This window comes from Suricata suricatta, chromosome 9 (assembly GCF_006229205.1).
Source record: "Suricata suricatta isolate VVHF042 chromosome 9, meerkat_22Aug2017_6uvM2_HiC, whole genome shotgun sequence".
In the NCBI taxonomy this organism is placed as follows: Eukaryota; Metazoa; Chordata; class Mammalia; order Carnivora; family Herpestidae; genus Suricata; species Suricata suricatta.
Window position 1 is genome coordinate 36,328,281 of NC_043708.1, and position 17,691 is coordinate 36,345,971.

General features: G+C 36.2%; 1 protein-coding gene across 1 annotated transcript in view; it reads left to right on the forward strand.

Annotated features, from left to right (window-relative positions):
• The window catches only part of KCNH5 (potassium voltage-gated channel subfamily H member 5), a 292,797-nt gene that overhangs the window by 187,664 nt on the left and 87,442 nt on the right, over positions 1–17,691 (forward strand). Inside the window, exon 8 of the mRNA XM_029951558.1 lies at positions 1,038–1,237. Within this exon, the coding sequence (XP_029807418.1) occupies positions 1,038–1,237 (200 nt within the window). The remainder of the gene's footprint in view (positions 1–1,037; positions 1,238–17,691) is intronic.

A 17,691-nucleotide genomic window follows, 5' to 3' on the forward strand; every position in this document is an offset into this window, starting at 1 on the left:
TGACCATTGTCTCAAACTCCATATATTTGTGAAATGCTTATGGAATGTATGTGGTTGCTAAACATTGTGTTTATGATTATTCAGGGAAATAAAGTGCCGCTCCTTGTCAAAAGAATGTACTCTTAATCAAGGAATGGAAGGAAAGAGACAGGATGAGGGGGCGGGTTGGATTGGAGGTATGTTGAATTTGGGCTGAACTCAATTGCTTTTAAAAGCTTTTACAAGATGAGGTCAATATTAGTAGTCTGACCACAACTGGAGAGATAAGAGTTGGGGTATTATGGGTTGAGAGGTGGGGGGAAGCCTGGCGTTCAGGGACATTAAAAAAACTGTATTGTGTTCATAGGGCCCAGTAGTTAAATAACAGTGGTTTGCAAGTTGACTTTATTCTTCATTAAAATGATGGAATCAAAAAACTTACAATGCTGGGATTAAACATAATAACTGGAATTTTTAGGCATTTCTAAAATTTTCATTTAGCTGTTAATTCCAATCCTGTTTTTCTCCAGAACCTTCTTTAAAAAGTGGACCTCTTCTAATTTGTCTTCACTCCCTGTATTTCTGATGTTCTGTTAAAAATATTTATAAGCAGGGAAATATTCCAAAAGCTGAAAGAAGTGAGAAGTAAGCAATGAAAAAGAACATACATTTCTAAGCTGGATCATCAATTCTGGAAAATTTAAGTTGATTAGGCTTCATTCAGGAGGACAAGGCTTCAGGGTATCTTCAGTCATAAGGCTAGAATTCCTGAGGCAAAATTGAACATTGGGTCATCTAATTCTTCACAAAATTGATTAGCCACGCTCATGTTTTGCCATGTTGAGTAGGATAACACATGCTCATGAAGCCATGTTTCTTAGACTGAAAAACATTTACTGAGTGAATACCTGATTCCAGGCACTCTTCCCAGGGCTTAACATGCATTAATCTCTAAAAGTTTGTAAAGACATCTCTGTCAAATGACTCACTGATTTGATACTTGTGTTTGTTTTTACTTGGGATAGTTGTTTTATTTTCATCATTTTTTTCCCTTTCAGCTCTTCTTTATGCAACTATTTTTGGAAATGTTACCACAATTTTCCAGCAAATGTATGCCAACACCAACCGATACCATGAGATGCTGAATAATGTACGGGACTTCCTGAAACTGTATCAGGTCCCCAAAGGCCTCAGTGAACGAGTCATGGATTACATTGTCTCAACATGGTCCATGTCAAAAGGCATTGACACAGAGAAGGTATGGATTATTACTATTGTTGTTACTTATTTTCCAGTTCAATAGGATCTTCAGATGCCTATAGCTTTCGCACCGTATATTGCTTCACAAGTGTTACTCTGCTCCTCATAAGTGATGTATCAGTTAGTCATAGTACCAACTGAGTGCTTAGAAGGTGAAAACACTCAATCATTAATCATCAATTTAGAAATTGTGGTTTCTGTAAACAACTAATTACTCCATTTCCTTAAAACACTTGCTGCCACTCAGAGTAATTTGCTGCATTCCTCTAGAGTTAGCATTGCTGCCATCTCTTCGGGTTGATTTTAGTTTTGATTTCTCCTTTGACTTTTTGCCCATTTAAAATTTAGAATGAAATTGTTTTGCTTATATACTAAGAAAGTTCTATGTATTCCATGCAGTCCTCTACTTATATCTCTCCCCTTTCTCACACATATTTACAAAGCAACTTACAATTCTTTATTTTCTCTTCTCCTTACACAAATCTACGAAGTAGATACCACCTCATTCATCTGACATCTCTAATTTTTTATTTTTTGCTTGTCTCTTCATGAAACCTCTTCTAATTTTTCCTGTCTATCCCCTACTAGGGGCAAAGAAGGATCCAAGGTCCTCCTTAAAAAAATTTTTTTTTTTAATGCCCACTTCCTACACCCAGCTGATTCACAAAATATAGAAAGTAGGGTTTGCACATGAGTTTTAGAGAAAACCAATCTGGAACTGTTTTTCTTTATAAGAATCAGTGGATCCCTTTATTTTTAGGTACTGAATTTTTAACATGATAATCAGAGAGTACATTACCTTCCTTTCTATTTCCCACAAATTTGATTTGTTCTTTTAATCATATGATGTCAACTTGGAGATTTTCTTTAAGATCTGCTCAATTAGCACCTTCCATTGTCAAAGGGAACGAGCAAATGAACCAAGTAGATGTTCAGTCAGAGGAATTTCACTTAGGTAGTTGTAAGCCAGAGCAGCTGTTGTTAGGAGCAGATGGTTGAGGGGATATTTAGGGACCAGACATGGAAGAGTTGAGGGAGGGAAGCCTTCACAGGAAGTACAGATGAGATACTTGGGGTAATTATATGAGGAGTCATGAAAGAGGCTAAGATTTCCCTCTTTAAGTAAGATGCAGCTAATTTTCTAGTTAAGCAGCCATTAAAGTGGAATATATGACCACAGAAGGGAAAAAGACAAACCACATTCTGTGGAATTTGATTAATATATGCCCAAGCCAAACAATATATCACGTTAGGGAGGCTGTCCAAAAAAGGAAGAGAATCTTTCTCAGAGTCGCAGGTGAGAGTCAGTGTTGAAGACATCAAAAGCATGATGTCCTTGGAGATCCACATTCGGTGAAACTGAGATCCAAAGGCTGCTGTTTACCTTGTCAGTCACCATCTCAGTCAGAAGCTTCTCTTTTCAGAAAATGCAGCGGAGTCACATGGTAGTTGGCAGAAAACATAAGCAAGATGATGGAATAAAGGCCTTTTACATTTGAAAAGAGACTGACCCATAGCTGAAGCCCAGATCTGGTAGGGGGCAGATTTTTGAGTCCCGGATGCTGGGTTAGTTGAGGAAGGGAGCCCACTAGCTTCTCACAAGCTTCCCCTCAAGGACCTGCCCACCTGCCTGCTTCTTGATGGCCTTGGGGTATAGTCCAGTGGCCTGGGGAGTGTCTGAAAGTGGACATGCCAGGCAGCAGGAAACAATTTCTGGGTTCCTATTATTTACCACTTTTTGGGGGGGGTTGCTTGTTCATCATTTTTGGTAATGGAAATGTACTTTTGATTAGTAGAGTATCCAAAGAAAGTGGAATAATAGGGAAAAAAGATTGGGAGGCTAATAATCAAAGTAAAATAAACATTTAGTTCAAATGGGGGTTAGCTTTTGGATAAGAAAAAAATCATGGGGGCGCCTGGGTGACTCAGTTGGGTAAGCATCTGACTCTTGCTCAGGTCAAGATCTCATGGTTTGTGGCATCTAGCCCTGTGTCAGGCTTTGCGCTGACAGTGAAGAGCCTGCTTGAGATTCTACCTCCCTCTGTCTCTTCCTCCCCTACTTGTGTGTGAGTGTACTCTCTCTCTCCCCAAATAAACAAGTATTAAAAAAAAAAAAAAAGAAAGAAAAGAGAATCATGCCTCCTAACTGAATGGGAATCCAGAAAGAGTAGTTTTTGACTAATAGGAGAAGCAGAGTTAAATAACTGTGGCAAATATGAAAGATTTATTATGCATGTATAAAACATATCTAAAGTTTAATGTGGCAGCACACTCTCCATGCCTGTATTGATTTCTCCCAGTCTCTTAAGAAAATCCCCACCCAGGGGCACGTGGGTGGCTCAGTCGGTTAAGCGTCCGGCCTCAGCTCAGGTCACGATCTCACGGTTCCTGGGTTTGAGCCCCCCATCAGGCTCTGTGCTGACAGCTAGCTCAGAGCCTGGACCCTGTTTCAGATTGTGTATCTCTCTCTCTCTCTCTGACTCTCCCCTGCTTGTGCTGTCTCTCTCTGTCTCTCAAAAATAAATTAAAAACATAGAAAAAATTTTTAATGAAAATCCCCACCCAAATACATGAGAGCTAAGCCATGAGAAAACTATAAATAAAAGGTTATATGCCAAAGTCTGGGCCTGGGAGTAGGTATATGAGACTCTCACTAATTGCATAGTCAGTGAGGCTGAGTTTAAAAATATATTCTTACAGAAACAGACTCTTAACCATGAGAACAAACTGATGGTTACCAGAGGGGATGGGTGAAATAGGTGATGGGGATTAAAAAGTGCACTTGTAATCAGCATCAGGTGTTGTTTGGACGTGCTGAATCACTATATTGTACATCGGAAACTAATATTACACTGTATGTGAACTAACTGAAATTTATTTTTTTTAGTTCAGAATTTTATTTATTTTATTTCTTAATAGTTTATTGTCAAATTGGTTTCCATATAACACCCAGTGCTTCTCCCCACAAATGCCCCCCACCATGACCATCACTCCCTCCCTCTCTCCCCCTCCCCCTTCAGTCCATGGTTCGGTTTCAGTATTCAGTAGTCTTCCTTGATCTGTGTCCCTCACTCTCCCCCACTTTCTTTCCCCCTTCCTCTCCCCATGGTCCCCTGCCAGGTCTCTCCTGTTAGACCTATGAATGCAAACATATGGTATCTATCCTCTGCCTGACTTATTTCGCTTAGCATGACGCCCTTGAGGTCCATCCACTTTGCTACAAATGCCCATATTTCATTCTTCCTCATTGCTGTGTAATACTCCATTGTATATATATATATATATACCACATCTTCTTGATCCATTCATCAGTTGATGGACATTTAGGCTCTTTCCATGATTTGGCTATTGTAGAAAGTGCCGCTATGAACCTTGGGGTACATGTGCTCCTATGCATCAGCACTTCTGCCACATCACACCAGTCAGAGTCACTAACTGAAATTTAAATAAAAACTTTAAAAAATGTGTTCTTAGCACATCATATCTTATACTGAACCAAAGGAAAACAAAGAGTGTCATTCAACCTCAGTTTAGTAGAGAAACTAACAACCACAGTGAAAGACCCACATGCCTATTAGGCATTCAGTAATTTTGAAAGTATGCATAACATACAACTTTAAAATATGATAATAAAGTATCCATCTATAGACACAAGAATTGGTAGCCAAAGCAAAAAGTGGGAATAAATAACCCAAAACTAGAATTTACTATAGACAAGAACTGAATGTAAGTTAAAGGACATATCACAATGAAGGAATTGATATATTATTTAATGTAATTATAAAATGAGCTAAAAATCTAAGAAAATATTTAAATGAGGGTTTCCCAAATGGCCTAACATAAATATCAGATGGTTGAGTTAAATGTAAAAAATAAGAAACCAGAAACTATTAAAAAGAAAATATGTGGACATGTTTAATTTAGCTTTGTACATATCAAAGCAATGGAATACCTAACAAAGTAACTGATAAATAGATTTGGCTAGAAAATGTAAAATTTTTCAACCAAAAACCATGAAAATGAAAATAAGAATATCTGCAACAAATATCACAAATGAAAGGTTAATCACCTTAATATGTAGGGTGATTTTATAAGTCAATAAGAATTAGAATACCTGAGGAGAAACATGAGCTTCGTACATAGTTTATATGACTATACAAAATACAAATTATTAATAAACATACAAAAATATAACTTGTAATCAATACTGAAACAGCAAGAGACCATTTTTAATATTGCAAATTGACAAAGATAATGGCCACTCTTAGCAAAGGCTGTAGTGACTGGTACTATCATATAATTCTGGTTTGTATGTAATTTGATATGGCATTTCCTTTTTTATTTAATATTTGTGATTTTTGAGAGAGGGAGAGAGAGAGAGAAAGCATGAGCAAGGGTGGGAGACAGGCAGGGAGAGGGAGAGAGTGAGCCTGCCAGGCAGGCTCTGCACTGTCCTCTCAGAGCCCGATGTGGTTCCAACCCACTAACCTTGAGATCAGGATCTGAGCCGAGGTCAAGAGAAAGTTGAGTGACTGACTGAGCCACCCAGGTGTTCCATTATGGTATGTCATCTCTTGAAAGCAGTTGCTTAAGATAATACTTTAAATTGAGGAAATATTCTAGAGCTCAGTGCTTGCTCCTTCCTCCTCTCTTTTTCCATCCCTATTCTCCTCTTCAGTGCTGTGTTACAGTCTCACGACTTTAAAATGTATGCTAACACTGCCCAAATCTGTATACTCATCTTGGACCTGTTCTGGAACTACGGTCTCTCCTATCCAATTGCCTACTCACATCCAGTGAGGCGATCCAGAACTGAACTCCTTATCATCTCCCCTAAACCTGCTCCACTGAGCATTCTTCCTTAATGCGGTTAATGGAAACTCCACCCCTCAGTTGCTTAGACCTCCCCTTATTAAAACCTCCGCCAAATCCTGCTGGCTCCACCTCCATTCTCACCCCCTCTAACTCCATCTCCTGGCCCAAGTGACCATTATGTCCTACCTGGGTTATTGTATAGGATACAATAGATCCTGTATTGCAGATGACTGATCTGTGGCTTAATAGTATACTCTTCAGCAGAGCAACCAGTGAGCTTATATGGCTTTCATAATAAAGCTTTCTTCCTATCTGTCCATCTAGGTATCTATCTATCTACCTTCTATTAATCACATATTCATCTGTATTGCAGGCTCTTATGATAATAATGAAGTTGATTGAACTTGTTAAAAACACAAGGGTGACAAAAAGGAAATGAAAGATTGATGATAGTAATTGAATAAATTCTGTAATTCATAATCGTAGAAATATGAACATACGTGAGATTGTAGCTTTAGTAAAAAGCATCTGAGTTTTACCAGTTATCCTGTATTTGATGTGAGAGACCTCTATTTGACTCTGTTCCTCAGTGAGCCAAATACCTTGTCTTACTATATGTTTCTTGTCTCACATTTCATTGATGGTCTCTTTCAGATATTTATTGTTGGTTGTTGTCAGATTTAACTGCATAATACTGGGAAAAATTGAAATGTATGAAGTTAAATGTCTTCCAATGCTTCTCTTCTCTGATTAGTTCTGAAACAGTGATATTTTCTCAGTTGCTAGTACAATAGAACTTAATGATGCACTGCAGCTAATTAGAGAAGAAACCTCACCCCAGTTACTGAGATTTCTTTTTATCATTTCCACGTATGTAGTTTCATAGGTTTTTTTGAAGTCACAAGCAAATTAATCACTGTGATTTAATCCAGTCTTAACTTGCCTTATGTGAATATTTTTTTCTCTAATACATATTGTGGCGTTAAACTCAGGACTTACATGGAGATTATAGTATTTCTATCAGGAAAGATTGCCTTAGGCAAAATATTCTATATGGAATAGTACCTAGTATAATTTTATTTAGTTGAAAATATTTTATTGACAACTAATTGTTGTAATTGCTGTAGATTCATCTTAAATTTAATACCAAAATCTGTCCTCTGGGCTTTGCTACTCACTAACATTCTGTGCACATAAAAGACTGAGAAATGGGTAAAATAAGTGAGGATTTAAACAGGAAAAAGGAGATTATGGAAAAAATCAAAAGGATGATGAAGCTTAAAACTTTATCATTTTTTATTTTTCACAGTCTCACTTTATTTTCTAACGTAATTTGAAAAAGATCAGTAGAAAAAAGCTCTTTGGTCTTCATTTCTTGTTTCATGTGTTTTATAATAAGCATAGAGTATCAGAAAGAAGATATCATTATATGAAAAGTTCTGCCAGAATTATGCAAAACATTCAGTCAGAAATATGCCTTTAGAATTTAAAGGCATTGAGATTCAAATTGAGATTTGAATATTTTCATATCTTAGATTATTTTTTAACCAAATCTCAAAGAAGTATTCTACTTCTTCCAAATATGGTGGGCAATATATTTTTTCCTACAAGTTAAAATAATGTCCTTTTAGTCAATTTACTTCTCTCTCTATATTTTTTTAGTTTGGAAAAGCACATCTAAATATTTTTCTTTGTATTCATAATTATGAAAAAACAGTAATGACATTTTCATACCAAGCAATATTTTCTTGGTTCAATATTCAAATACATCTTGAGGTTCCTATGATGATGTACAACTGAACACTTGCTTATGGCAATGGTACAGTTGGTTAAGCATCTGACTCTTATCTTGATCTCAACTCAGGTCTTGATCTCAGAGTCTTGAGTTCAAGATTATGTGCTGGACACAAAGCCTACTTTAAAAAAATTTTTTTAAAAAAGGGAGAGAAGACATCAGCCTTCCAAGAAAATTTCTGCAGACAAATGTGCTAAGTTAAATATATCATGTAAATATATACATGTAAATATATTAAAATGAAACTGAATTGGCCTTAACATTATTATAAAAGCATTCTTGTCTTTTCTAGAGAGGTAATAATCATTCCAGCCCATAGTAATCAGATCATAGGTAAAAGAAATTATGCTATTAATTGTAGCTGGATATTTTAAAAGAAATACTATCAAATGACAGCACACTTAACAGAAAATAACCATGATGGCATGAAGTTTCTGGGAATCTTGTTATATGGTGGATAATTAAAGAAAATACGAATATTTAGTTCCGGCTAATTGAAGGCTTGGGGAGAGGTATGACAGGTGACTAAATAAATGTATTTTAAAATGCAGTGATCTAACTGCTTCAGGGGAAAATTAACTCCCTGCTAGTAAAGGGCACAGGCAGAATGTAGTACAGAATGAATGTGCAGGTCCCGACACTAAAATATTAAATGTATACATGATAATTGTGTCTGAAAGATTTGGAGTACCATTATGTATCATATCTTATTTAAAATTCAGATACACATATTCAAGATATCCTACATCAAAAATTATACAATAAGATTCTGTAATAAGTCAGTAATTATTTCCCAACAATTTTTTATTAGTATAGCTATGTACTCTTCACAAATGAAATGAATTGATTTCTGTAAGGTTATAGAACAAATGCCATTTAAAAAATGATGATGAAATACACAAAATCCCTGATGGGGGAAGCTTGGCCTTGCCCAGGAGACAAACGACGCGTTTTTCCTGTGGTTGTTAAGTAACCTGTGTGTTGAACAAGAGACTGCTTAGTCTGTCCTTGTAAGGAACTATTCTACAGCCTGTTGTGTGAAAGCATCATGCCCTGAATTTTTGAAATTCTGATTTTCTACCTGTATATAAACATGGTCAGGGAACTTAACAATTGTCATGGTCACGTGTCTTACTCATTTGTTACCCACTGAAATATTTTGAAGTATTCAGAGTTATTAACATTGTTCTGGCTGGCCTACAGGCTTTCTCCAAAAATGTAGACTTTATCTGAAGCTTGAATTTTATTTTTCCTTCCATGTATGAGAAATTAAAATAATACTCAAGGGTTTATTAGAAACTTTACAAATAAAGGAGGCTTTAATCTTTCTCTGATATTTCAGAACACTCAAATGCATATGTAGTTTGTCAGGGCTTTTGGCATAGTTTAAGAGTGCTTCAATGCAAGATTTATATTATTGTTAGCTGATATGATTATTCATAAACTTCCTATGTATCAGGTAGCAGGAGGTATTATCTTTCTATAATAATGATAGGGAGGCATTTTATGACTAAAATCAATCCTGAGTAGCCAACTCTTCTCTCTAGGAATATTAAGTGTATTCTTTTGATGTACCATGTTGTCAGCATATATCATTTTCTTACCAATATGACAATAGTCTCAGAGGAAGGGACTAAGCAATCATTTGATAGCTAGGAATGAGAAGAAAGACTTGTTTATATAAGGCAAAGGGTGACTTGCCCAGTAGGATGGCTTTATATAGACCATGAGAACTAGTTTTCATTCTTCTGTGTTCATACCCACATTGGAGATAACCACCACCCACCTTGCTTATTTGGCCGGAAGATGAAATGTACCCATGTAGCCCCTGTGTAAGAGAAGCAGTAATAAGTGCCAAGAAATAACTTACTCTATTGTGGTTATAATTTATTTCTTCCTTTACCAGTTATAAGTTACGAGAACTAGGTCATGCCTGGCATCATTTTTAATCTTAGTCTTTGCCGGTATTCAGTGCATACTGTCATCTTTAAATTATAGATGAGAATAGAACCTCAATTGGAGAGTAATTTGTATGAATAAAATATTTCTACACACACACACACTGAACACAAATACAAAATATATTTTAGACTTAGAGGAAAAATTAAATCATGAATGAATCGACATGCTGCAGACAGTGTGGTATATGAGTAGGTGTGTATATCCAACCTGTTATTTTGTTCTGAGCTGCCTTGATTGATCTGTTTTCAAACTCTCACTAGAGGAAATCTGCAGAAATGTCTACTGAAAAATCCATTTTTGAATGAGCTCATAGTGTTACCTACAACTTCTGCAGTTTACTAGACAAAGGTAGAATTATGCAGATGGTTGGATTTTATAAACTGAACTTTTTAAAAAAGATGTCTCCATTCCTGTGATTTCATTTTTTGTTCCTATTTGACTGTGCTTGTTATATTTGATTTTTCTTCCAGGGCTCTGTGGCTTTCCATCCCTTGCCCATTTTCCCATCTCTTTCCCCGTTCTTATAATAATGCCCAAAAGATGCCTGTATTTTGGCTCAGGCTGATTGATTTTCTGATTTTGGATTCATTTATCGTCTATGAAGTACCAAAAAGCTACTTTTAGCTCCTTTACTAGTAGTGCCAAATAACCATAGGCATCTCTGTCTGGCACAGCAGAAGGCAGCAAGAGGGTGGAGAAAATAAATACATTAAAAGAAAAAGGAAAATTGTTATGTATGCAAGAGATTCCTCTAGTGGTTCTCTGCCAATTTCCTGAGATGCCACTTTATGCCCTCCTCCTGGGCATGGCCCTGGTCAAAGAGAGGAACACACGGCTATGCAATCTGGGGGCATGAGACTTGACCTGTCTTGAGACTGAGACCCTCAGGCATCTCTTCTTTATGTCACATTAGCATTCTTTGTCATTTCTTTATGTCTGGAATTTTTTTGAGAAAGTCTTCACTTCCTTCATTTCTCCTGAGGTCTCACTGAGATACAGAAGACATAAATTAAAGAAGGATCTATACAGTGGTAGAATTTATAAATAGGAAAACAGCCATCCTTTAAAATTTACATCCACATCAAAGGGAACCATGGTTCTGTAGGATATTGTAGTAATTGATATGGAGTGGAAAATAAAGACAAACACAGTCCCTGCTGCTCTTGTGTTGCTCGGAGTCCAATGGGGGAGGAGACTTAAATAACCATAGAGATAAACGTATGATTCCAAGTTGTGATGATGCTTGAAATACAATATAGGGAGCTATGTAAGATTTTTAAAAAAGGAGAGGGGGTGAATCTAATTTAGGTTGGAAGGATGTGGATTGAGGAAGGCAATAGAGAAAGCAATAGAGTTTGGACATAAAATCTTGTTAGAAAGGAAAACTCTTTCACACATCTTATAATAAAACACAGATTATGTGCTAATCATCAAGTAACTGGTTTGAAGGTGGAAAAGAGTAGAAGGAAAAAACAAAGATCCAGTTAGTCCATCAGATGCTAGTAAATTATTAACTAGCCAGCATTAATAAACTGTGAACTGCCTGTTCTTTCCATGTACCATAGAATAATTTCAAATGATCATTCATTTTGGTGAAAAATCTTACTCTAAAGCCAGTAACAACACATAAATTGACACAGGCATATGGACTCCATCGGCACCTTCATTTGATTAAACTAATCAGCACATATCTGTCTAGAACTGGGTCTGCTGCCTTTGTGGGCAAGTGTCAGAGAATAATACATTTATCATCAGAGAATAGCTTTATGCATTCTGTTATTATTACCTCTACCAAGGATGAATAAATATTAGGAGAATATTTTATAACCATATGTTTCTAAAATGTTTACTTAATAGAAATATATAACTGTTACATAAAAGTAGAAATAAGCTAGAAAAAGAAGAAAATATAATAAATCATCCATAATCCCACCACTCATAGAAATATAGCTTGCCACACTTATTCTTTGATTTTGTGACCATATATTTGTTATAAATATATACTACATAAACCTTTGTATTCTATGTAAAGGATATAGTATATATTTTTAATCTATTATTTGATATTTAAGATGTCTAATAATTATATGGAGATAACACTGAGAATGGGGTTTGCCAGATCAAAGGATATGCACATTTTCTAGTTTATATTATTTATGTAGTTTATTTCTCCTAAAAGATCAAAGGAACTATCACCAACATAGGTTCACATGTGTCCTTTTTCAGAATAACATTGTTCATACTGGGCATTAATCTTCTTTTAAATTTTGTGAATTTAATAGGCCAATAGTTTTAGCATGATTAATTTTTGCTCTTTCCAACACTATAATTATTTTCACTTACTAGTATAGATATAGTCTGAAAGAGATGAAATGACTTATTTTAGGTCACATATGAAATTCGGTTTGGACTAGGTCTGGATTACAGAGGAATATTCTGTTCCTTGTTGCATATTATTATCAATTAATATGCTACTTAGACAAATACCTCCGTATCACACCTTAAGTTTTCCTGTTTTTTAAAAAAAGTGTATTTATTTATTTTGAGAGAGAGAGTGAGAGTGCGTGCACACACGCAAGTTGGAGAGGAGCAGAGAGAGAGAGAAGGAGAGAGAAAATTCCAAGCAGGCTCTGCACTGACAGCATGACGTAGGGCTCGAACTCAGGAACTGTGATATCATGACCTGAGCTGAAATGAAGAGTCAAATGCTTAAGTGATTGAGCACCCCAGGTTTTTCCAGGTTTTTTTCCTACATGTTTATTTTTCCAAAAGAAGTTTCCCTACTCTCCCTACTTATCATTTTCCTATACCCCCCAAAGGAATCCATTAACATTTGATTGGAATTGCATTGTTATAATCTCATAGTTAAGCCACACAGGAGAGACTATCTGAAAACTTGTGCAGGTTGGTCAGGACCACATATGATGGGCTCATGAGAAGTAGTTATAGAGCTTGGGCATAGCTCTTCTAATGCAGAGTTAGAGGTTCCACTTTTAGAAACCAAGGTGCAGATCAAAGAATTGCACATTTTGGGTACAAATTCGAGGTAGTGTATGTAGGGTGCGATGGACAAAATGCTAGACCAGCAGTAAGGAGACTTGAATTCTAGTTAGCTCGTCTTCCAGTCTAGTCACATGCCAGTTAGATGACTAGTCACTTTAATTAACTCAGATTTAGGATATATATTCTTTCATGATATTTCCATTTCTAGGACTAAAATTTAAACATATAGTCTGGGAAGTTTTTGTGAGAAATAGTTTCCTTTTACCGCCCAGAAAAAATAAGAAGACAGTCTAAATTAGTTAAATATTGTAATCCTGTATCAAACTTTATCTTGGAACACTAAATGAGAAATTAGTGAGAAGCAGCCTTTTTAGTGGAAACCAGTCACTATTAGAAGAGAAACAACCCAACCTAACCACCAAGTCACACCCAGTTGTTTCAGTTAAGATTCCTCTTGTCTAGGGCACAATTTTTTATTCCTTTTTATTTTTTTTAATAGTTTATTGTCAAGTTGGTTTCCATATAACATCCAGTGCTCATCCCAACAAGTGCCCTCCTCCCTGCTCATCTCTGATATTCCTCTCTTCCCCACCCCCATCAACCTCTCGTTTGTTCTCACTATTTAAGAGTCTCTTATGGTTTGCCTCCCTCCTTCTCCCCAATTATTTTTTTCCCTTTCCCCATCCCCATGGTCCTCTGTTAAGTTTCTCCTGTTCCATATATGAGTGAAAACATATGGTATCTCTCCTTCTCTGCCTGAATTATTTCACTTAGCATAACACCCTCGAGTTCCATCCACGTTGCTACAAATGGCCAGATTTCATTCTTTCTCATTGCCACGAAGTATTCCATTATATAGATAAACCACATCTTCTTGATCCATTCATCAGTTGATGGACATTTAGGCTCTTTCCATGATTTGGCTATTGTAGAAAGTGCCACTATGAACATTGGGGCACATGTGCCCCACTGCATCAGCACTTCTGTATCCCTTGAGTAAATTCCTAGCAGTGCTATTGCTGGTTCATAGTGGAATTGTACTGTCAATTTTTTGAGGAACCTCTATACTGTTTTTAGAGTGGCTGCACCAGTTTACATTCCTACCTACAGTATAAGAGGGTGTAGGGCACAATTTAAAATGTCAGTACATCCAAAGAGGAGGGAACCTGTGTGACTCGGTTAAGTGTTCAACTTTGGCTCAGTTACATGCATGATCTAACAGTTCATGAGTTCAAGCCCTGCTTCAGGCTCTCTGCTGTCAGCATAGAGACCGTTTCAGATCCTCTGCCCTCTCTCTTTCTGCCCCACCCCTGCTTACACTCTTCCTCTGTCTCTCTCTCTCTCTCAAAAATAAATAAACATTTTTTTATAAATGCTAGTACATCCAAAGAAAATTTCCCTCATTTAATCTGACAGTTAGTACTGGCTTCAGAGTGCATTGTAAAGTAATAAAATCAATGGTCACATAATTTTACATGTGTTTAATGATTCGTATACTTCAATAAATAAGAGCACAGTATGATTAGAAGCAATTCATTTATTCAACCATTCTCAAGGCAGTTGAGAATCATCCTTCCATATGGTAAGAACACAAACAAAACCCAAACCCTAAACCCCAAATCCTCTTTATTGTTAATGGTAACACTTCATTATCATTTTAATTTTCTGTTATAAGGATTTTGATTTAATAATGACTTATTAACTTTGTAATAAAGTTTTGTATGGTTAGAGGGAAGATGGAAAATTTTTTCTAAAAGTAAAATTCTCTCTGCTGCAAGCTGAAGCTTGACAAGAAGTATCAAGAATTCATAAATATTTAGGTAAATATTGATGCGTAGGGTGATGTTTACTTTAAAGATCTGTTTCCTGTTCCAATCTTGAATATTATATGTTAATTAAGCTTCTATTTAGACTCAAGACATTGTTCCAGCCTCTACAAGGCAGTAGTGAATGAGACAGCCCTGCTGTCTTGGACTTCAGCTCTCACAGGGTTGAGTAAATCATTCCACTTTCTTTGACCTACCGATACTGTTTTATGGTTATACCAAGAGGTACTTGGCCTCTGGGTCTGGGACACCAGGAAGAATGTAAACCAAGAATCAGAGCTAATGGAATACACATTTAGTGAATGTAATGATGGAGAAAAGGCTTGATTCTAATCCCTAGGGTTCTGACTCTAAAGTCAATGCTCTTTGCCCTATATCACTCGTTTGTTCCATGCTTACTGTGTTCTAGATGCTCTGCCACACACTGGAGATGAAACTGTGAGCAAGACAGGCGGGGTCTTTGACTCATGAAACTTACAGTTGGGGAAGAGACAGAGAAGGATAATTATGTGACTAATTAATATTTTCTAATTCCCTAATAAAAATGTAAATGATTGTAAAGTATTAGCATTCAAGGTAAAAAAAATATAACATTTATATAACTTATAAATATAATTTATTTGTAAATATATAATATATACTTTATACACTTATAAGTATATATTATATATTTACATTTATTTTATATATTTATAAATGCATGTATGTGTGTATATATATGTTTAACTTTGGTTTTCTTCCTTAACATAGACAAGGATGGTTCTCATCTGCACTGAGAATAGTAGAGTAAATGCACTATTCCTAAACATACTGTGATATATTGAAATCTCTGAATCTTTATAAACATATTACAATTATGTGCTCTTTGTTACTCTGTAATAATAGCCAGATAATAACATGATTGTGACAATTCTTGCTTCTGTTGTTATTAATCAGGAAGAGGTATATAATTTACTAAACTGCATTGGTGTAATTATAATCAGGAACAATGAAACTTGGAATTTTAATGAGCTTATGCTGCCTAACTTGGTATGAATATTAGATTAATGTTAAGATTTTCCAATACTGAAAAAAGTTCTTGTAGTCTTACTGGTGTTAGGGTTGGGAAAAGCTGCTTTTGTTTGTACAGTCATTTACTATGTAACATTTCAAAAATGTATACAAATTTTATTTCCTTAAATCCCTTTTAAGAACTGAAGTTCCCTTAAGAACTTAATATTTTAATGAACAAATTTCAGAAAGCCATCAAACTTATTACTTACATCAGACACATATACAACAAAAATGCTTGGTTGTATAGTCTATACTTGGTGGTTGCTAGAGCTAGTATTCTTGGTACTCAATTTATCTTTCATTGGTTTTAAGAAAGTGTTTTCTTTAATTTTTTTAACATTTATTTATTTTTGAGAGACAGACAGATAAGGGAGGGTCAGAGAGAGAGGACACACAGAATCAGAAACAGGCTCCAGGCTCTGAGCTGTCAGCACAGAACCTGATATGGGGCTCGAACCCACGAGTTGTGAGATCATGACCTGAGCCGAAGTCGGACGCTCAGCCAACTGAGCCACCCAGGCGCTCCTTAAAAAAGTTCTTATACTGAAATCTTTCTACACACCCACAGGAAGAGAATTTCATTTATTTTGCTTTTAGAGGGCTATTGTAAAAATTTCAAAAAAAGACAAAAGATTCAAAAACAATATGAAACAAGCAAACAAAACCAACAGTCTAATTTTCTATATGTCACGTCACAATTTGTGAGTTTGAGCCCCACATTCAGCTCTGTGCTGATAGCTTGGAGCCTGGAGCCCACTTTGGATTCTGTTTCCCTGTCTCTCTGCCCCTCCCCTGCTCATGCTCTGTCTCACCCTCTCTCTCTCAGAAATAAATAAACATTAAAAAAATTCTAAATACTGAGGACAGGACTGAGACATAATGAATCAGAGTACATGCTTATGTGGAATTGGGAAACTTGGGGCATGCTTAAGATGAGAAGAAATAGTTTTGGAAAGGCCATACTTCTAGGGAAAGGACAGCCTTGGAAGACTGATGTTTTTCCTGGAAGCTTAGTGGTGAAGGGATGAAAGAAAGTGTCTTAAGATAAGAGGACTAAGAGAAAGATAGAAGAAGTTAAATCCAAATTACACATATATATTTAAATATATATTTATTTATTTTGAGGCAGAGAGAGAGAATCCCAAGCAGGCTTCATGCTGTCAGTACAGAGACTGACGTGGGGCTCAGTCCCACAAACCATGAGATTATGACCTGAGCTGAAATCAAGAGTTGGATGCTTAACCAACTGAGCCACCCAAGTGACCCCCAAATTGTATTGTTTATGAAACAAAAAGATAATGTACAGAATAGGAGAAGATATTTGCAAATGACATATCTGATAAAAGGTTAGTGTCCACAATATATAGAGTTTATCAAACTCTGCACTCCAAAAATAAATAATCCAGTAAAGAAATGGGCAGAAGACATGAACATTTTTTCAAAGAAGACATACAGATGGCCAACAGACACAAGCAAAGATGCTCAACATCACTCATCAGCAGAGAATTAGAAATCAAAACCACAATGAGATATCATCTCATACCTGTCAGGATAGCTAAATTTAACAATTCAGGAAACAACAGATGTTGGTGAGGATATGGAGATAGGAGAACTCTCTTGTGCTGTTGGTGGGAATACAAGCTGGTGCAGCCGCTCTGGAGAACACTATGGAGGTTCCTCAAAAAACTAAAAATAGAGCTACCCAATGATACAGCAATCACAGTGCTGGGTATTTGCCCAAACAATGCAAAAACAATAATTTGAAAAGACACATGCACCTGTCATGTTCATTGCAGCAAGATTTACAGTAGCCAAGATACGGTAGCAGCCATATGAACTGCTCTGTGGCCCAGCACTGATATTACTAGGTATTTACCCAAGGGACACAAAATACTCATTCAGTGGGGCACATGTACCCCGATGTTTATAGCAGCATTATCAACAACAGCCAAATTATGGAAAAAGCCCAATGTCTATTAACTGATGAATGGATAAAGA